Here is a 22,160-nt window from a genome sequence, read left to right on the forward strand (position 1 = left end):
CAGCCAGCCCTGCTCTTTACACCTCCTCGAACATTTTACTTCCTAAATCCTACCCATTATGCCAGGATTCCCCGGCCGCTTAATGTAAATTCACACAAGTGACAGTATCTCTGCCAAGCAATTTTCAGGCGGCAAGGGGGTCTTATTTGTGAAACTGTGAAGGAGGAAGGCTGAATAATAAGTCTCAGAAATCTGGCTGCCTTTGTATCAGGTGGAGACAGTCAGGGCTTGGAAAGGACTGTGGGGGGGGGGGAGCATATGGGGGGTTCTCACCTGTGGCTCCGGGGCTGGGATGTCCACAGGTCCCCCTGCTCTTGTTAGTTCACCTCACTTTTGAAAAGGGCTGTTGGCCCGGGCGGGGGCGGGGAGTGGGGGGAGGTATGGTGAAGATATTTCATGAGTCTGAGGGATCGCCAGAGGCTAGCTGATTCTCCCTCTGTTCTTAGTTCCAATACATAGCCTCCTATCATTCCTCACCCATGTGTGTGTCATTCTGTCATTCATGGGAACAACATTTATTTTTAATAGTGGCGTAGACATGTCACTATCTAGGGGCCGGTGAGAAGAAGCCCTATTAAGCCTTATGTGTGTGATACCAGGACCTGTTTATCTAACTGGGGAGATAATAAAATCACACAAGAAACAGTTAAATTTTAGTATAAGTATAGCAGCCGGTGTTTATGTGCTGAAATGCATGGGGGGAAAAATGGCCTCAGTCTTTTTCAACACAAGGTACAACGAGTAGTACGGTCTGTAAATGCTTGAGTTGTTCAGAGGAGGGAGGTATTAATGTTGAAATGTGCCAGGAGGGTTAGGAGAAAGACTAGCCTAACAGGTGGGCTCTTCGGATTGGTCAGGGAGGGAGGCGTTACAGGTAAGAGGAGGAAGGGGACCAGGCCCAGTGGGAAGCGCCTTGCATAGGGTGTGACTGATTGCCGGGCTTGGGGCAGGGTACCTGTTGCTGTGTGAAGGTGGGAACACCTTCCGGCTCTATACTTAGTGGCCTCTCTGCCTTGGACAAGTCACCTGAACCTTTCCGAGCCTCAGTTTTTTCATCCTGTGCAAAGTAAGATGAAGCAAACCGAGCTCACGCGCATATGGCAAGGATTAAATGGAATAACGCATACAAACATGCTTTGTAACCTGTACAGCATTATGCAGATGCGACATAATTATTATCATTAACAGCGGCGGTAATGAGATCTGATGGGAGAAGCATAGGTTAGAAGCGCACTGCGTGTCTGGCTGTGGCACGGGTGTCTCCTCCCTCCACAGATCACCGTCATTAACAATCTCGGCTGCAGGCAGCTGCCTGGGTCTCTGTGCTGACTTTGGCCTTGGAGAGGTCTCTTGGTGTGGGGTGTTAGACAGACATGGCTTTCCCTGGTTAAGGAGACACAAAGTGGAATCCCAACTATGCATTCTAAGCGGCTCTCTTTTGATTCAGGGCGGGGGAGCTTCTAGAGCCATAATCCGGAGGCTCTACCCAGAGGGGCTTAGAGAAGAGACGCGAGGTGACTGGAGGAGGGGAGGCAGGAGCTGTTTCTGATGGTGGGACTGTCGCAGGCTCAGCTCTCACGAGAAACATGATGTCAGCAGGAGTAACAAAACCAGTGGTTTCTGAGCTCTGAAGTCCTGGCCTGTCCTTCCCCAACAAGCCCCAGGTGCTTACAGACCCCGCTGAGAAAGTCCGTGCACGTCTCCCCTTAGCAGGACCCCGAGGTGGCTGACGTGCGGGGTGCGTGCAGCAAGGATCCCTGCCCTCCTGCAGAAGTGACCAGCCCGAGCGGTTTCAGGGCCAGCAGGAGCCAGTGAGGGTTCTCCTCAGGGGCCACCTCGCTCTCTGTACGCATGGCCAGAAGCCCCTCCCCCCGCACGAGCTGGATTTGCAGGTGCAGGTCCCACACCTGTGTCTGCAGGGCCTGAGGTCTGCGAAGGGGGAGAGGAAGGCGGTCTTTCACATCGTGTCTGATGTACTTGAAAACTCATCAGCTAAAAGGCCCATCCTCTGAACGTTTGGATGGGAGAAACCTTAACTTTCCAACATGTGTATGTCCTCTACTAAACACATAGCCTTCGTCCGTGATGATGGGAGCAGTGTTGGCCTAGTAGTGTATGCGAAAGGCCAAGTTCAGGCCCCCCCAGGCCGGGCAGGGAAGGGGGTAGAGCCCAAGAATCACCCCCACTCAGCCATCATCCCCTGTTCTCTCGAAACTGACACTAGGCTTCTGATTGACGGTCGCCCAGGCACCGTCGAGTAACGCTGGCGGAGACAGAAGGTTTTAAATGTTTTGCATTTGGACAGTGCTCAGCCAAGATGACAAAGGCTCAGAGCATACACCACCTGGCCAGCGCCAGGCTCTAGTCCAGAGCCACCTCACCCCCTTGCAACGCGGCACAGTAGATGCGTTGGCCCCTTGGGTAAGCCAGTGATGAAGGAGATGTGGGTCTGGCCCCTTAGGGTCTAGAGCAGCCGTGGGCAAACTACGGCCTGCGGGCCAGATCCGGCCCGTATGAAATGAATAAAACTAAAAAAAAAAAAAGACCGTACCCTTTTATGTAATGATATTTACTTTGAATTTATATTAGTTCACACAAACACTCCATCCGTGCTTTTGTTCCGGCCCTCCAGTCCAGTTTAAGAACCCATTGTGGCTCTCGAGTCAAAAAGTTTGCCCACCCCTGGTCTAGAGAGAGAAGACAAGTAGACACAACCAGCCGAGACAACGGGCCAGCCCCGCCAGGTGCCCTCCGTAAAAGTGGCTCAAAGACAGTGATGCCGAGGGATAGGCAGGAGGGGCTGGCTAGAGACAGAAAGACTCAAGGGCCTCAAGAGGGCCCAGTATCTGAATCAAGGCTCTGAAGGAGCCATAGGAAGGGAGGTGGGGCCTGCAGAGCCAGGACTTGAAAAAACAAGACACTCCAACGTGGGCCCCAGCTGTTCGCGGGAGGGGCAGCAGCTGCAAGCGGGTGTCTTTCCCAGGCGTTTACCAGGAACCCCTGTTTGGTTTGTTCCCCCCCAGATGACAGGAACTTCTTGCGGCTGCAGAGCGACGGGCGGAGAGAGGGCCAGTACGGGCGGCTCATCAGCCCTCCGGTGCACCTGCCCCAAAGCCCCGTGTGCATGGAGTTCCAGTACCAGGCCACGGGCGGCCGTGGGGTGGCGCTGCAGGTGGTGCGCGAAGCCAGCCAGGAGAGCAAGCTCCTGTGGGTCATCCGCGAGGACCAGGGCAGCGAGTGGAAGCACGGGCGCATCATCTTGCCCAGCTACGACATGGAGTATCAGGTGGGATGGTGGCGGGAGCCGGTGCGGGCCTCCGCGGGTGTCCTTGTGATCTGTATTTCAATATTTCAAAGGGCTGTCTGCGCCCATTCATCATTAGGGAACGTGGTTAAGCTGCTGTTTTCATTGTGTTTCTCACGTTGCCATGGCAACTAAATGACACTCTTATTTGTTATTCAGAGTGTGCCTATCTCTACACCCAGACTTGGTTCTTTGTTCCTCCTATTGCCTTTTATATTGCTGAAATCTTCTCCAGCAAATGTTTCTTCTCTCCATTTTAGTTTAGATTGCTATCCGGTAGGCTGACAAAGGGACACACAAGCCAGGGAAATAAACACAAACAAACCCTCCACGCCCAGGGAAGAGGCCTGTGGAGCCGCTCAGACTCCGGGGTGGGGGGGTGGGGCAAGGGGAGCCATCCCAGGCCTGTCCCAGCCCCGGTGCAAGCACAGGAAGGGGACGGGTTGCTGTGTGTGCTTCGTGGCCAGCAGACCAGAGAGACCAGGCTCTAAACTAAACGAGTGGTTTCTCTCCCCGAGGCCCCAGGAGTTGAGTTCCATTATCTCAGCCCCACAGAGCGAGAGACTGAGGCACAGATGGGTATGCGCAGCTGTGGCTGAAGCTTGGGTAGAGGTGACACACTGTGGAAGAGGTGACTAAGAACCAGCCAAAGCATTAACCTGCTCCTCCCCAGACGAGAAGCAGCAACAGATGGCTGGTGAGGCAGCCAACTGCTCGCTTCGCTTGCCAGAGGACATGTGCTAGTGTGCAGAGAGAACCTGGGGAGGGGGAGGGGTGGGGGAGGCCAGGGAGCAGAGGGGCGCCTGTGTGCAGCAAGGGGTCCCGAGTTCCTCCCCACCCCCAACCACATTCCCGCTGATAAACATCAATGCAATGTATTGTCAGTAGCTGTTTGCATTTTTGTCTCACTTGTGAGATTCTCAAAGGGGCTTGTCTATTAGGTTTTGTAGCTATCCTTGTGCCTGGCACACAGTAGGTGTGCAGTAAACTATTTCCCTGCTAGTTGTCATATTGGAGCCGTAAGACAGTGTTACCCCCAAGGCAATCCAAACCTGTACACTGTATATTTCTCACCTTACCCCCACCTGCTCAGGTTTCCCGAGTTTCCAAATACCTCTGGGCTGGGCATGTGAAAGATTTATGAGGAAGGAACCTCAAAAATGCTAGGGAACATTTCACCCTTCTTTAAACATACTCTGAACGTGTTTCTTTTCATCAATACATTCCAGTTACTAGACAACAGTGTCCATCACCTTGTGATACATATTTTAATCCCTTCCAAGATGCATTTGACTTGAACCAATCACAGAAAGCTGGGAATCCTGGCACTGGGTGGCCCAGGGAGCTCAGCTAACCCTGCCTCTGTTCTTCTGGCTTCCAGATTGTGTTCGAGGGCGTCATCGGAAAAGGACGTTCCGGAGAAATCGCCATCGATGACATCCGGATAAGCACCGATGTCCCGCTGGAGAACTGCATGGGTACGTGGCCATCCGTCTCTTTGCAGTTCTTCCAAACGGGACACCAAGAGCTGGGGTAGACGAGAGGAGGCAGCACGCCATCTCAGACACAGTTGGTCCCCTGTGGGTGAGGCAGCGGCAGCCTGTGCCGGAGGGGAGGTGTGCGTGTAGCTGTGTCTTAGGTAGGGGTGTCTGATGAGGGGACGCCTTCGAGCCCCGTTCCCATTCAGAAATAGACATGCGCTGAGTATATGGAGATTGGGGGGTGCCGGGACCCCATCGTCAGACTCCCGCTTTCAGCAAAGAAAATGCTGGAGGACAAGAACAACTGCCAGTCAGAATTACATGCAGGAGGGGTTTGATGGATTTAATGGGAGCCTTCAGTGGTGAGCAAAAATAGTACCTGTGCCATATCAGAGTGATAGCATAATTACCCGGCAGTTCTTTTGCATGAATGAATTGCAGGGCGAACTATGGCATGTGAAGTAACATTTTAGATTTTGCTTTGAAGCGAATGCCTCTAATGGCCAAGCTCCCAGAATTATCGTAAGATGAAGCACGGCACACCAGGTGGCCAGTATGGGAAGGGACCATGACAGTCCCCTTAAGCAGAAGCACAGCGCAGCCAGCCCACCTCCCATATGCACCCTGGTCATCTTCCTCAGCCGCAGACGTTCCTAAAAGCCAGAGGGAATCCCGAGAAGGAAGGGAACCCGCCTTCAGCCGGCAGGGTGACTGTAGTAACTCGCCAAGTGCTTTTCTTGGCACATGGGTCCCGGGCGTGTGCGCGTGATGATGTCAGGAGCACCTGGGACCCCCAGTCCCTTCAGGCAGCTCTCAGGCCCCGGCATCTCAGAGTCAGCCAGACCCTGAGAAAGTAATCAGCGGTAAGTGGCTGATTACAATGCTTCTGGGACCCGTTACTCCATAAAGGGCTTTTTGTTCCAAAGCAACTTTGCGAAGCTCTCCCCACCCACCCGGCCCCCATGATGATGGTGTGTGAGACAGTCTGGGGCATGCGGAGGACGTGGGACGCTCTCCAAGGGGCATTATAAACAAACTCAGTCCGTGGAAGTCACCTACGCCATGCCCTGTGTTCGCCCGATTCTTTCTTCCCCTTATCTAACTCAAAATGTTTTCTGTTTGTTTTTCCAGAACCCATCTCAGCTTTTGCAGGTGAGAATTTTAAAGGTAAAAAAAAAAATTTTTTTTTGCATGCCTTTTCCTTCCCCTTATGTGATGTGAATTGGATGGAGAGAATAAACCTCCAAGTGTAACGAGTCTCCTAAGAGAACTTAGACGCCACCCCTTCCCGCCGCTAGATGGCACCAGCAACGCCTGGAGAAGCTGGGAAAGGGGGATTGAGATCCTCCCTGTCTCCTGTTTAATTAAAGTTTAGAAACCTCTAATAGAGACAAATAGGTTACAGATAAGCCTTTCAGCCTCGCATTGTCCGACGGGGAGCAATGAGGCAGAAAATGCGTGAGTGGTGAGAAAGGAGAAGCTGTGAGCAGACTGAACAGCAACAACAAAAAAATGGGGAGTGAATTAACAGTGAAATGATGTGGCAATGATTTATTTTAGCCTGAAGACAGGTTCTTCCCAGTCCCAACTCCAGGGTACCCAGGCAGCGGTCTCAATTAACCTCCGGTGAGTGACAGGGGCAGGCAGTGTGGTGCGGGAGGACAGTTCAAGGAGGGACTATCCATCCTAAAGAGGAGAAGTTGCAGGATTCAGGAGCTGACGTCTAGTGAGGGGAATCGGAGGCACATTCGATGGCTGGGATTTGAGCACTTACAGGACTGGAACACAGAAACGGACATTTTCTCCCTAATAAAGTACATAAGAGCGGGTCAAAGAGAGAAGAATTTGGGATGTTTGCCTCATGGGGGGGGGGGGGGCGGTGAGGGGGCTCCATGCATTGACCATGCATGAGACAGCCACATTCTCATTCTTTACGCCTGGGCTTTTATAACGCGGCGGATCTCACATGTGGGGCTCTTGGCAATCCAGTTGGCTGGCGCTGCTGAAGTGCCCACCCAGGTCCCAGTGCTGAGCATTTAGAAGCCACTGGAAGCGTTCCAGTTCATGGGCCTGGTGTAGAAGCACCCTCAGAGGCCCTCACCCGCACTGAGGGACGGGTTTCTCAGAACCTGCTCTGCGCAGACAGCTGTGAGGGTGCTGGGCCCTGTTTGTACTGGCTGGGCCTCACCCCGTAGGTGACAGCACTTCAGAGATAAGGGAAGTCAGTTTTCTATCTGAGTCTAGACTCATTATCTTCACTCCCATTAATCTGTCCAGCTCGTGGCTGCAAAGAGATGAATTCCCGGTTTGTCACCTAGATGTGCTCTCTGGCTCGAAATCAGCTCTCCGAATTTGCCACTCACCCCCCACAGCCTAAGACAGGAAGGGGTGGGGGGGAGCCGAACAGGGAAGGACAGGCCCACACATACTGTCTTCTCTTTCTTTCTCACCTTCGTTCCCCCCTGAGCCCCATCCCCACCCCCATTGCACATTTTGAAGTTATTAAGAACATTCCCATGCCTGCATTGGTGCTTTTTGGATGTGAGATGTATGTTCATGCGAATCTAAGTGTGGGGAGGAATTCACTCGCGATGGGTGTGGGTACCGTTGAATTCAAGGTCTAACCTTCAGGACCCAAGGTAAATTGGTGCTGGCGCGTGGAACCTGCTTCTGTTGTTTCCCTGGACTCTCGTGGGTGGTTGAGACTGGAAGCTCCCAGGGAGGCTGGGCAAAGGCATCCAGCCACTGCCGGGGACAGTGCTCTGTGCGCACGCGCAGGCCCGGGTCTGTGACGGACAGGCCCGTGGCTGTGGCGGAGTGGTTGGCTTCCGTAGGAGAATAAACAAACCAGGCACATGTGGGCTCCTTGAGGCTGTGTTTACCAGGGAGCTTCACCGTCCAGTCGTGTTCCCTTGCAAAAAAAAAAAAAAATTTATATATATATATATATATATATATATATATATATATATATATATGAAATCTCATCAGAGCCATGCCACTCATTTAGCCAAAATAAACACAGATCTTAGTGACTTGAAGGTAAGCATTTCCAGAGCTCCCGACGGGCTGGTTTAGGGGTTGAGCAAAGGCAGACACGGGTGGCATGGGTTGGCCCCTGGCTGCTGTCTTGGGAGATAAAGAGCATCCTTGGAGGGGAGAAACCAAGTCTCGGGGAGCAGAGACTCTATTCCTCTGGCTGAGAGCAGGCCCAGAATGGAGAATGGGTAGTGACAATCCCATGGACAAGTTGGACACGGAGCTCTGATCTGGTAGCCAGGGAACCCAGGGCCAGATCCTTCTTTGGGGCTGAGGCCCAGGGGACCTCAGCATGCAACTCTGGATTCTAGCAAAGCTTTCCCTTTGGGAGTGGAGAGAGGGCCGTTTGCCCCGTGGAACCTAGCGACCAGCATTCGGCTCCTCTCCTGGTCCAGGCAGGGGCAGACCTGGAGGGGGCACGGTGCCTGGGGATGAAACCAGCCTTTGCACCGAGAGAGAGAAGCCGGGTTTGGGCAGGCAGGATACGGAAAGTGGATGCTAAAGCACCGCTAACAGCAGGCATTTACATTGTCAGTAGGTGTTCTCGAATGTGAGTTGTTCTTCTTTTCCATTATAAATTAACCATGAGACGGCAGCATTCTCATTCCTTGCAGGGGAGACCAATGTACTGGGTAAATCTTGAAGGAAATGCGGTAAAAGTGGCTTCTGGACCGGGGCTTATTAGCTACTCTTGATCTTTCCTATTTTGAAGTCTGTTTCCGTTTTCCGCCTCTGACTCGTTTCTTGCCACGAAACATGTTCTTTTTCTATAAGTCGCCCAGTGCTTCCTGCTTAGTGTGTACACCGTCATTGTGCTGCAGGGGGTGAGTCAGTAATGAGGAGGGACACGCCATGGGGGGAGAGAAACGTGTGGGGAAGGGACAAGGAGAGAGAAGGAACAAGCCGAGTTGTCACGTGGTTTTCAGAAAGACTTTTTTTGCTGTTGTTATGAGTCACGTTTTAAACAATGTAGCTGGGTATGCGCTATTTTTTTCTCTTCTCTCTTTCCTGTTTTAAGCGCTGGCTATAAACATACTACCGTCGTGTATCTTTTTCTAGAATTTGAGCTTTAACAAATGAAAATCTGTGTGTAAAGAAGAAGGGGGGGTGGAAGGGGTGTAATTAAGGTGATGGATTGTTTCCTCTTCACCAATCCTTTCTTTTTTCGATAAAAGAAAAAAGAATAATAAAGAAGCCAGTAAAAATATATAAAGCCCATAATCAGCGTTCCGTGGTTGGTGGCCAGGTGGCTATTCTTAGCAGCTCACAGTGGAGGCGGGAGGCGGGGTTCACATTGGAGGCTGTGGGCTTTGAAGACCCCGGGGCCTGGGCCTGGTGCCCTCCCCGAGAGAGACCCATGGCACTCCCAGGCTGGGTGCCCTTGTGCGCGGTGGTTGTTGGGGAAAGAATGTCACCACTGACGGATGCTAATGACAGCGAATGTGGGTTGCATGTCTCAGACCAGGTCTGAGGGTCCTGGGGCCCATCTCTTGGGTTTCACCTTCTAGAAGTCCTCACCGTTTTCACCCGGAATAACCAGCAGAAAGTGAACATTGGGGCGTCTCTCGTGGACAAGGAGGGGAGCAGTCAGGGGAGAGAGCCATGTGGGGTAGAGACAGAGCCAGCGGGGGTTCGACTCTGTGCGTCAGGTTTTAAGGCCCCTCTCTCCCTTCCCATCCCCACTCTCTTTCCCTGTTGGCTGCCTCCCAGAGGCCTTGCCCACCGGCAGCAGGGCCCCCATCCCAGGGCACAGGACCTGGGGCTGGCCTCAACGTCCCGCTCTCCTTGGCTTCTTTCCTCCCACTGCTCTCTCTCTCTCTCTCTCTCTCTCTCTCTCTCTCTCTCTCTCTCTCTGCTGGGAGCACTTGTGAGACGCAGGGAGGGTTAAATGGTGTTCATGCACGTAATCCTCCGATGAAAGGCAGAGAAGTGTTCCTAAGCCCTGCCAGGGCTACAGATAGGCAGCTGTGCTGTATGGCTCCTTCCCGGCTCCCCCACCCTCCAGCTCCGGCTGCCAGATGCAGCCTAGGTGTTGCTGAGCCAGGGAGCCTGCAGATCAGATGTGTGCTGCCACGCCTGCATGAGAGGACACTGAGGCATTCTCTGTGAGGGTCGCTTGTGCACATCACCTCTCCTGGCACAAGGCTGGCACATCCCCTCCTGAAGGTTCACTTTCCATCTGAGCAGGGGCCAGCGGCCGACTCTCTCAGGGGAGGAGAACATTCTTTCGTGGACTCTTCCTCTCTCCAAGTGCAGAAAGGACACGCCGTGGTTGCCAGACAGTCACATATGTGCCCCTGAAGGATAGGAAGTGCCGGAGACTTCGGCCGGCCAACCACAGACCTGAATTGAGAGGCATTGCACTTAGTTATTTTTTTGATGCAATTAATACAACTTTTATTCAAACAACTCTAGTATAGGGTACAGTTCACGTGGTTTTGTTAAAAGAGGGAAGGAGCCCTAGCTGGTTTGGCTCAGTGGATAGAGTGTCAGCTTGCGCACTGAAGGGTCCTGGGTTCAATTCCAGTCAAGGGCACATGCCCGGGTTGCGGGCTCGATTCCCAGTGGGGGGTGTGCAGGAGGCAGCCGATGAATGATTCTCTCTCATCATTGATGTTTCTATCTCTCCCTCTTCCTTCCTCTCTCTCTAAAAATCAATAAAAATATTTTTCAAAAAGAGGGAAGGAAACAAAAACATTTTTAGCACTTTACATCTTTATGCAAATTTTGCAGGGTTTGGTGTATTTTTTTTTTAAATCTACATTCACCCATTAAGCATGGAATCCCCTGGATTTAAATCTTTAAGCATAATTAGAACAGCAACATAGAAGGTTCTTTTTCTATAAGTCCATATCCTATGTAAAAAAAAAAACATTTTTGATCGACGGGGGTCCGCATGGTGCCTGCCAGCTCAGCACACACCCTCCGCTGACCCTCCACGCCCTGCTCAAGAGGCAAATGCAAAGAGCCATTTCTCAGGGATATTTCATACTTCTTCATTCTTTTTCCAAACACACCACATTCTTCCCCTATCTTCTGTAAACTTTTCTAGAGGAGCCAACTTTTTTTTTTTTTTGGCTTGTTTCATCTCCCAAATTAAGTAAGCCTTTTATCTGAAATGCCCCTTCACCAACACTTTATTTTCAACCTATCCAAAAAGGACTGCCCAGACAGGCCGGCCCAAACAGTTCTTACTTGCATCGAGCCTTGTTTTTCCATTCTGAGACGATTCACCGTTGTTGTCTTTCAAAACATTGCTTTAGGAAACCTGGGCTCCCCGGGTCCGGGAGGACGGCCATAACCTTCGCTGTGACTCAGGGAGGACCTGCCTGGCGGGGACGGTCCTCAGGGAGGGAGGGGCTGCGTCCTATCCAAGAACAGGGTCTGCACACTCTCTGTGCAGGGCCAGGCAGTGACTGTGGGGCTCTATGAGACTGGCGAGTGCTCAGCCCCACCCCATAACACAGAGAGCCAGGAGCAGTGTGGGCACGCATGAGGGGACCATGTCCCACATGTGCATCTCAACATCAGGGCTGGGCCGGTGCCACCAGCACGCACGTCGGTCCTGGCCCTGCCTCTGACCGGTGGCATCTCTAGGGTTTCGCTGTGTTGCTCTGCCCTCCTCCCCCCCCCTTTCCTCCAGGGAAAAACAGGAGGAAATCACTTACGCTCTCAGATGCTCAGGTCTCCTGCCTGAGAGTCATGAGAAGTCACCAGGATAATTCACAGGAAGCCCATAGCCCAGGGCCCACCACACACGAGACGCCCACGCAGCGTAGGGGCTGTTCCGGCCACTTCCCCAGTTATATGTTATATGTTAACCTATCTGCAGGCAGGAAGGGCCGGAGCGTGCGCTCTATGTAACCACTCTCCTCGCTTTCCCCCACGCCTGGCTTCTTTGCATTTATTGTTTCTCCAGATTCAAATGCTGTGCGTTCATGTCGCCCCCTCTCCCGGCGGCTCAGAGCCTGTACCGATGAAGGCCCATTCAGCCTGGCAAATACACTTGCAATTACTGCCTCTTTAAATATGTTTCTCATTATCTCACAGAAGGAGACAGCTCTGTGGAGAATAGGGGTTGGGGAGGGAGATTAATAAAAAATAGTTCAGGCATTGATTTTCCAATTGGGGAAAAAGACGCACGTGAGTAAGCGGTACAAGTGGGAGCTACCAACAGGGGCATTCAGGTCAGCACCGGGCGGGCTCTAGGCCAGGCTGAAGCCGTACCTGCGCTCTTTCCTCCCACCTTGGGGACCAAGCCCAGGCGTCTTCATTGTAAAGCCCAGCCACTCACCAGCCTTCGCACCTGGCGCAGGTAGAGTCCGCCTGCAGGGGGCACCTTTATTGCAATTGTACGTAGAGGCACTGTATGAGCTCGCAGACTCTCCAGCACTTCTTAAGAATGACTGTGAGGCGAAGTGCCGGCCATTACCACGTTCCAGGGCATCTGAATTTTAGTCCAGAGTACATTCCCCCATCCATGCGTCCCTCCACCGCTCTGATGCCTGTTGGATTGCTGCTGTTGTCTGGGAAGGCGCTCTAACCCTATTGACCTATTACCTTCCTTTCCTGGCAAACCGCAGCCTCATCAGCATAGCGCCCTGAAGGCTGCCACCAACCCAGAGCCGGACTCCAACCCAGCCATCCACCCGCCTGGGGGCGTTGAGTCCCTATAGCTGGAGAACGTTCTGAACACCTCTGGCCCCCAACTGCAGGTCACCCCAAGATTGCCTGTGGGAGATGAGGGAAGGGTTATGAGGTGCATCTTCTCCTTTCTAACTCCCTTAACATTAAAAGCACAAAGGCATGTAGCATGTTTCCTCATTTCTCCAAACCAGTGTTTAAGGAAAATGTTTTAAGTAGGCAATTCAATGTCCCCCACATGGCTTTGGTCACCCAAAGCTCCCACATGTTGATCCTTTGGGGGAGGGGAGTCTTACTTGCAAAAGGAAGGGGGTCTTAGACCCAAAGTGGAGTTTGTCTTCCTGAGCAGAGAACGCTGAGGCCAGGGTCCATCACTGATTCTGACTGGGTAATCCATGCGTTGTAATTCTACCTTCCTCCAGGGGGCGCCCTAGATCCGCCCCTGTGTGCCTGACTTGTCTCTATCATAAGAAACATTTCAGGTGTAGCAGGAAGGCCACATCCTTCCTCAGCCCCAGCACTCTGAGCCGTGGGTGGTGCGTTTAACGTTGAAAACCAGGATCTTGGCGGGAGGAAAGCAAAACCTTTGAACTGAAACTAGATCAGTGATTCTCAACCTTGGCTGCACATTAGAATCACCTGGGAGTCTTTTTAAAATCCTGATTTCTGGGCCTCATCCTCCGGAAATTCTGTTTCTTTGTTACCAAGGAGGATGAGGCCCAGAAATCAGGATTTTAAAAAGACTCCCAGGTGATTCTAATGTGCAGCCAAGGCTGAGAACCACTGGACTAGATGGTGATGGAGGTTAATGTGGGCAGCTGTGACCGTTTTCCGCTGGACAAAAATGTGTACTCCTGCCTTTGTGGTCTGGTCAGGTGCTCCCCATGGGGAGCTAATCCCTGCAGATGTATCGCCTTCCTTTCCTCTCACAGGTGAGCTGCCGCCTCATTAGATAACAGCCCTCACTGTGCAGCGAAATCGAAATCAGAGGCAAACCCAAGGACGCCCTTTGGGCGCTGAGGAACTTGGGGCTGTCCCTGCGCACTTTGTTGTTTCTTGTGCATTCTTCCGAGCCCACAGGAAAACCCAGCGGCAGGATGGTTGCCAGGCAGCGGAAACTCCGGTGTCCTGAATAATGAGTTGATACCAGTCCGATGTGGCTCTTTCCAGCGCCTTGCTTTCCTTTACTGTTTCTATGCATAATTTTTAATATGATCAAAGGGGGGGGCACTTTCTCAGCTACGGTGATGAGACTATTAAAAGATAAAGTGGCGAGAAAAGCAGACCAGGTGATGATGAAGATGACAGCATAGGCAGGGGCACGGAGAGGGCATCCTGGGATTCTGGGACCCTTTCCACCCCCGGGGCTGTGGACGCGGCTGCCAGGGCATGTGCCCTGTGATGCATCCTTGTCAAAGCTCCTCCAGTACTGTGGCAGTTGTGATAGCCTGAAAGGCATCGGCGAGCCCTGCACCGTAGCAGAAGGGATCCTAGGACTAGAGGGAGCAACGGTGACGATCTGGGAAGGTGGGCAGGCTCTGAAATTTTGTCCAAGAAAAATGTTCTCATTTTTCTGCCACTCTGAGCGGACATCAGAAGGTCTGACCCACCCCTGGGCGATCCCCCAATCAAAGAGAGGAGCTCTGGTGTTTGGGCTGCAGGCGTGGGCGAACACGGACTCAGAAGTAGAAGTCCTTGCCTCTGTTCAGTCTTTTAATCACAAGCATTTACTGGGTGCCTTCTCTGCACACACCCGGGGGGAGAAACCAAGATGAGCGCTCATTCTTCTCCTGCTTGAGCAGCCCTGGGTCCCACGGGGGAGGCCTGAAGCTACAAATGAGTTCTGTCTGTGTCCTGAGCAGAGAAACACCCACAGAGTAGGACCAGCGAGGTATGGAGAAGGCCCCAGCATGGCCACGGCCCCCCACTGGGTAGCCCATGGATAGAGAAGATACCTCCTTCTAACCACCGGCATCTGATGTAAGCAGCGAGGGAGGAATTTTCAGAGGTTAAGCATATATCATTTTTCAGAAGTAAAGATCATGTCTGGTTTTGGCAAGCTCAGAAGCTCCTAGTCCCATCCGGGGCCAGCTTCTCATCTGATGTAAATCTCTGGGAGAAACACGTTGTAGTGCTGTTTTGCATCAAGTGGGACTCCAGCCAGTCATTCCCCAGAGTTACCCTGGACTTAAATCTACTACATCATCTCCATGGCAACCAGAGGCCGGCCAGCAAGTGCGGTTGCCTTCTAAATCCTCTGCTAGCTTCCCTTCCCTCCCCTGTCTTCTCCGTGATTAAGAATGATCTCCCTCCCTTTGCCCTCACCCACTCTCGCTCTCACACACCCACTATCATTTTGTGGCCACATTTTTTGTTGCAACATCCTTCCAATCAGATTTTAAAATCCTCTGTACAGTTTTTTTTTTAAAAATGAATCGTTAGTCATTGCTTGACAGTGGTAATTGACCTGTTTAGACAAGACCAGGCTGATTTCAGTGGGCCTGGAAGCCTTGGCAATCCAAAGTGGAATTTACCTTCAAGTCTAGCCAGCCTAATTAATACATTGTTTGAAAATGCTAGCCAGCCAGACCAAATACTGTATTTCCACCCATTCAGGGAACCAGCCTTACGGAATTCCAGAAGTCATTTCAACATCATTTATGTGTGTGTGTGTGTGTGTGTGTGTGTGTGTGTGTAAATTATACCACTTCTCTGTATTATAGTGTAATTGTGATATAACAGAAAGAAGAGAAGAGCTTTCTAATCGTACAGATCTTGGTTGAATGCCATACTTACTACCTACTTGCTGCATAACACTATTGGTGTAACCTCTCTGGGCCTCTATTTCCTCATCTGTAAAATGGGTGTGACAGTACCTACCTCGAAGGTTGTGAATAGAAGTACTTGTTATGAACTAGATACTTGGTGTCATCTTATTCCCCTGTTCCCTTCCCTATCCACTCCAAAGCATGTGTGTGTTTCCTTTTTTTAAAATTAATTTTTTTTATTAGTCTGCATGCTCTCAGCCTAGCAACACTCTTCTGTGTCTCTCCACCAGGGGGCACCCTCCTACCAGGGACCGAGCCCACAGTGGACACGGTGCCCGTGCAGCCCATCCCAGCCTACTGGTATTACGTTATGGCCGCCGGGGGTGCCGTGCTGGTGCTGGTCTCCGTCGCGCTGGCCCTGGTGCTCCACTACCACCGGTTCCGCTATGCGGCCAAGAAGACCGATCACTCCATCACCTACAAAACCTCCCACTACACCAACGGGGCCCCTCTGGCGGTGGAGCCCACCCTAACCATTAAGCTAGAGCAAGACCGCCCCTCGCACTGCTGAGGCCGAAGCAAGGACAGCACCCAAAACAAACAAGAAAGACTGCAAACACGTTGCCTCGATTTTGCACTTTTTTCTCCTCGCCTAGTCTCTGTGTGAACCCTCAGACATCTCTCTCTTGGGGCCCAAACCCTGTGCACTCTTATCCATCCTGACCATTATTCTTCAGTTCTGTTTTTGTTTTTGTTTTTGTTTTTTTGGTCCTTTTGTTGATTCCAATCCAACCAACCAACCAACCCCAACTCTAATGTTGCATCTTGGACTGGAGAAGAGATACACCCCTAAGCACTTCACAGCTCAAGGCTCAGCTGGTTTTCTTCCAGAGACTGGTTCCCTGGCGTCCCCTTGCCTTACCCCCTCCCCCCTCCTGGTGGACCGGAGGGGAGCCCTGGATCTGTGTTTGTACATAGTATACATTCTGCGCGTGTGAGTAGCTCTGTGTGTGTGTGGGTGTGAGAGAGACCGGTTCATTGTCGGGGTGGGGAGGTGGGGGGAGTGTGTGGGTGTGTTCAGAGAGGGCCCCCTTTAACTATTGTGTTACTTCTCCGGGGGGGTACATTTTATGAGAAAATAATATACTGTCCTAGTTTTGTTTACTTGGAGAAGAGGTTGAAGCTTTTTGTTGCCTTATCTAGCTCTGGCTGGCTTTCTGTTGGCTACCATTGTCATCTCCGGGTACCTAAAAACCTAGAGGCCACATGGACCGAAATGTGGCCCCTCCCATCCCCATCCCAAAACCCCATTCCCCACCCCCCTGCCCCGAGAGGAAGGTTCCCTGTGCACTCAGATGTGACCCCCTGTCATGTCTCCTGGTGTCTTTGAAGTAACAAGACAACAGCCATTGGGTGCGAGCGGAACCGCCTCTGCTTCCAGCCCTGAAGCAGATCTGTCTCATGTTGCCTTACAAAGAGAAGCTCATAATGAATGTTTAGCTGTTATCAGTTAAGTCCAATCTTGGAGTAAAGTCATAGAGAATGACGGACCTGAGACTGATGTAGGGAAAGCAGTAGCTTGTTGAGAGCAGGAGGAGGTGGGGGGGGAGAAGGCAGAAGAAGGAGGGACTGAAATGTTCTCTTTAAGTCGCCTCACCCGAGAGGAACCCTTGTGCCCAACCTTAAGGGGAGTTGAGTAAGGTGGTTACGAACCATATCCCTTGGCATTCTGTCGGCCACTGTAATAGCGTTTGTAAAATATGGGGGGAAGGGATCCTTGGCTTTCTTTCATGGTGTTGATGTGTGCCTGAACCTATAGCCACCAATATATAAGGCTGTCCACCTGACTTATTTTAATATGATGGGAGAATAAAGAGTAATCATTTTTTGAACGTACCAGTGTGCTACCCCTTAAAGCATGTGTAGCATCTGGCAAGTCCACCGTCCTAGGCTGGCCTGGCATTTCCAGATGTTGCCTCATGGTCAGGAGAAGGTGTAATGAAGATAAATCCATCGCTGCCCATTTGTCCTCTAAGCAACAGGGAAAGGGATGTTGGAGGTAAATGGCCTAATGATAGTGTGTACAGAGGATAGATTCAATAATGAAGTCAATTTCATTGATAGAAAATGCATATTTTAACGAGATTCACAGTGTACTGGGGCTCCGCCTTGGGGGTGTTTATTTCTCACCCTCCTGCTAGGAATCCCCTGGGCAAGTATGACATTCTCTCCAAAGAAGGTTGCCTGGGCTCAAAGCTTCAGGGATCTTCTGAGAACAAAATACTAATGATAGATTTTTATTTTTATTTTCGGCTGCTTGGGAGAGACTTTCCGACATTCTTTCAGGATATCCACATCACTCCCTCCAGCACACGCTCACTTTCGCATCTGGTTTGTTTCATCCTTCTGAAAGAATGGTGCTCTCCCACTCTTATTCTATTTCAAAGAGCGACTCTGTCTCAACCACAGCACCCCTGCCAAGAAAAGGAAAGATGAAAGGCTAGAGTAGGAGCCACCTTGAGATTTCAAGAAGAATCCTAGCCCAGCTGAAGATTGCAGAGAGAAGCAGGGAGAGGGAGGGGGGGAAGGGGCCCAGGATACCCTGTGATGACTTCCATGCCAGACACTAAGGGCTTTTATCGCAGGTGTCCACATCCAGTCTGCATTTGGGGCCAGGCATTCTCTGGAAATGATTGGCATCCCTGTTGGAGCCCCCTGGAGCTGTGTCAGGAAATTACACCTGGAAAATCCAGCCAGTGTAGCAACTGTCAGAGTTACCATATACCCTTGAGGATTTCCCTTCTTTAAAAGAAGGCATCATTATGTACACGCCATAGTTGAGGATATGAGGCTGCTCAAATCTTTGTGAATCCCATGATGCACTTCAGCTGGGGTTGTCATTCCATCCTCTCTCTCTCTCTCTCTCTCTCTCTCTCTCTCTCTCTCTCTCTCCCCCCCCCAGCAACTTTCATAGTATTACCCAGGTACTATGCTAAAAGGGCAGCTCTTCTACAAAATCATGCCTTGCAGCTTTAAAAAGCAAAATTCTGTATTTCATAGAGGGAGGGAGGGTCGCTCTCGCCTAAGAAAAATAGATTGGACAGGTGACTGCATGCGTGCATGTGTTTAGAGTTGCTTCAAAGAAGACAAAGAGGTAATAGCAACTAAGAAAATATAAATGAATGAATGAATGAATTGAAGGTCTAGCTCGGGCTGCTAAAGTTTTTGCCTTAGTAGAGGTTTCATATCAACAGACCCAGGAAGGAAGCCCTGATCTCTGGGTGAAAATCCCTTCCTTGACATTGTGCTGCCAATTGCTATCCCCTAATTGCTGGCAAAGGCAGAAAAAAAAAATCATATCATTGCCATTCACCAAACAGGATGCTTAAAATAAAGTAAAATTGCCCTTTCCGTTGTCCCACAATTTAGGGATTAAAGCCACATTAGGATAGGAAATTAAGTCATGTTTCTGAGGTTGATACCCCATCTTGAAAAGGACCCTGTCTTGAAAATGAAACTAGCAGGCAAGCAAACACCTAAATAATCGAAAATTACCAAAGAACAACAAGAAAACAAAACAACAAGAAAACGTAAACATTTTAACTTCCTGTTCTGATCCCCTCTCCCTATAGCTGTGACAACTCTTGCATTGCTCAGTTGCCTGTGTGTCAAAATCACTTGTGGACATTGGAAACTATTTGAAAATGTATTGTTGTGGAATGTAATAAAATGATAATATTTTTTATACAAACATCTGAGTTTTTTTCTTCCCTTTTGCCTGTGAGAACAAAGTGGAAATGTAGGCTTTGAACAAATGGATGTTTTCAGAGCCTACAGGTTGTCTGTCTTCTGAGCTGCAGGGCATCGTTGTGGGCAGTGGGTGGGTTTGCTCCTTGGGGCTGAACACCAGCTTCCCTTCCTTTTAGTTTTATTACTGCTTGTTAGGAATTTATCCAATGTGTGCAGCTGAGCCAACTTTTATGATTGGTGTGGGATTTTGCAAAAGTTGCTAAGTGCTAAATTGCTCGATGTGATTTCCACAAAATTTCTCTTGATGGAAAACCCCTGGAGACTGGACTGTACTTTTAAAGGGTCCCGCGGGTAATGGGACCAGGGAGGCTGAAAGGTGTGCTCGACTCGAGGGAAACAGATAACTTCCTTTGGAGAAGAGGCGGCGTCTTGGGCCTCGCCTACCCAATTATTACTTCCAGAGCCACGGGGAGCTCCCATTTCTGGGCACTTTCGCAGACAGAACGGAAACTTGTAGCATGTTCAAGGCTCGGAGATATTCCTGACTTCATTTTGGAGCAAGTCGTGAAGATAATGATAAATTACTGTGATCCTGAACTCTTATGAAAGGAACAGCTTCTGAAAGGAGCATTCCTTTAAAACTTTGAGGAGAGGGATTGGGGGAACTTATTCCAAAAGCCATGTCTTGTTGACAGGCAATTCTCTTTGGTTCTCCTCTTTGGGTTGTCAGTGATTAGTTATATAAAACTAGATGCCCGATGCACGAGATTCATGCATTGGGGTGGTGGGGGGGTCCTTCAGCCCAGCCTGTACTTTCTCGAAATCTGTGATATCGGGCCTAAACCAGCAGTTGGACATCCCCTTCTCAATCCGGGACCGCTGGCCCCTAACTGCTCACCTGCCTGCCTGATCGCCCCTAACCACTCTGCCTGCCTCCCTGATCGCCCCTAACTGCTTGCTGGGGGGCTGCCGGCTGGGGTGAGAGGCCGTGGTCTTTCTGGTCTCTGGTCGCTGGGCTTTTATTATATAGGATATTTCTATCACGGTGGGATTAGGAGGAAAAAAAAATCTAGGAATTGCAACCTCCCCATTATTGAATGTTTCTAGAATGTGGTCAAGAAGAGGTTGTGGAAGGATTTTCCCACCACCCCCTATTGGTGGGACATTTCATCAGCCCAGGAGCCTTCCTCAGGGGTCTGAGAGCCATGATTCAAGGTCTTAAAGGGACATATCCAAGAGGCCCAATTTCCGCCCGAGTCCTCCTTTTTCCCTCTCTGAACCTAGGTCCAGGGAAAGGTGCTCTTACAGCTATAAAACCTCCCAGTGGTGCTCAGAGGAAACGGGCTCTGGTTGTCAGGTCTCAGAGGCAGCGCTGACAGTACAGATGGCCCCACAGATGTCCCCATCGGTCCCAGGCGGGGAGCAGAGGAGACTGTCCGTGGCGAGAGCCTCGTTTGCTCCTCTAATGACAAGTATGATTGCCCATTTTGTCTGAGTAACATTTGGCTTTCCTTTCTAAAGCCATTTGTTCCCATTAGTAAAGTATTTCTTTCAGGCAAAGACCCAGGCTCAGTCACCGTTTTCCTGAGCTGGCCTGAGACCAGATTTGCCCGACTAAATTAAATGAGCCATCGTGCATGCTCCATTAGCACTGCTGTTTTTGGAGCCCCCTTGGAGAATTCCATCCTGCGCTTCCCGCCTTGGTTCTAGCCCCACAGCTCATTCTCGAGGACCTTTCTCTGCCCCCAAAGGAGAGAAAGGCTGTTAGGACTCTGATCTTAGGTGTCCACACAGCACTATAACGTGGTATTTCAGACTGCGCTCAAGCATAAATGTTGCAGAAATCGTGTTTCCATGGATCATAAATACCAGATGTCCAGGCCCCGTATGGCCTGTTTGGGCTCCTACCTGGCCCTTTATGACGGTTTAAATGTGTGTTCTTGCTGTGGAAGCGAGACCTGCCCTCCTGCCCATGTAACCAAAGCCCCGCTGGTCTGCTGTGGCCCATTCACTGCCCCTCCTCCCTGACTCTGCGGTGGTTTTGCACCAACATCATGGCCTGTCTGTAATTCAGTGGCTCTCAACCTGTGGGTCGCGACCCCTTTGGCGGTCCAACGACCCTTTCACAGGGGTTGCCTAGGACCATCCTGCATATCAGATATTTACATGACGATTCATGACAGTAGCAACATGACAGTTATGAAGTAGCCACGAAAATAATTTTATGGTTGGGTCACAACATGAGGAACTGCATTTAAAGGGCCAGACGGTGGAGAACCACCGCTAATCTGTTGATGGAGAGGGCTTCAGTGTTGAGCTTTGATTTGTCTGTGTGGTGGGCTGCACACCCGAGCCAGTCTGCAGGCCTGTCCACGCGGCTCGTTTTCTCTCTCATTGTGCACGTCGCTGGGCTTCTCACAGCTGTAGCTTGCCTTTCGTCCACTTTAGTGACGGCCCAAAGAAAACACACAGCAAATCCAACCAGCGAACACGGAGGGGAGGGGACGCCAGCTGACGGCCTTACGGTCGGCAGGGAGAGGCATCGCCTTATATAAATAAATTAAAAGCTGGGGAGGTGCAGGGATTGATGAAGCCTGACAGCTGCGCACACTGGGGTGCGTCTAGAGGTTAGATAGAAGCAGAAGCCTGCACCCTCAGAAGGCGTCAGGCCACAGGCCTCGGCCGGAGCACATTTGTACTAACTGTGGAGAGCTCTGCTTGGCCCCAGACCTAAGCAGTGAAGAGAGGCGAGGTTTGGGGGATCGCCAAAGAGCAAAATCCCTTTCAGCATGGAATGCTGTTTTCGGAGAATAGGTGACCTCAGGCAAAGCAGCAAAAACCATTCTTGTCCCAAGGCCAGGGGGTGGGCAGGAAACCCAGAATCCTTCTCCTCTCTTCTGGGGAAAGTAATATTTCTTGGGGGGTTGTTTTATTTCAGTCACTGACCTTCAAGAGTTCAAAACACCTTCGTGCCCAATTCTGTGGTTTGGTGTGGTTGGGATTTGTTTTTGTTCTGCATAAGTGGTATCAGCATTTGTTCTCTTTGTTGGACAACTTACTTGTTTTCACTTGACAAAGTCTCCAGGTTTCATCCGTTCGCATGGACAAATGTACCCCGCCCTTGAGCTGCTGTAGAGCATTCCGTATCGTGTGAAGTGCCGTAGTTTATTAAGT

At 50.8% G+C, this 22,160-nt stretch overlaps 1 protein-coding gene across 4 annotated transcripts in view; it reads left to right on the forward strand.

Annotated features, from left to right (window-relative positions):
• Positions 1-22,160, forward strand: part of NRP2 (neuropilin 2) — a 119,722-nt gene that overhangs the window by 83,187 nt on the left and 14,375 nt on the right. The window contains exons 13-16 of one of the 4 annotated variants that reach the window (XM_059702882.1): positions 3,024-3,286; positions 4,686-4,782; positions 5,917-5,952; positions 15,527-18,987. In XM_059702882.1, coding sequence (XP_059558865.1) covers positions 3,024-3,286; positions 4,686-4,782; positions 5,917-5,952; positions 15,527-15,807 — 677 coding nt within the window. In that variant the 3' untranslated portion in view covers positions 15,808-18,987. Of the gene's footprint in view, positions 1-3,023; positions 3,287-4,685; positions 4,783-5,916; positions 5,953-15,526; positions 18,988-22,160 lie in introns of those variants that run through there. The other 3 variants (XM_059702883.1, XM_059702880.1, XM_059702881.1) reach the window with 3 other exon arrangements.

The sequence above is a fragment of the Myotis daubentonii genome, chromosome 7 (genome assembly GCF_963259705.1).
Source record: "Myotis daubentonii chromosome 7, mMyoDau2.1, whole genome shotgun sequence".
NCBI classification, from domain to species: domain Eukaryota; kingdom Metazoa; phylum Chordata; class Mammalia; order Chiroptera; family Vespertilionidae; genus Myotis; species Myotis daubentonii.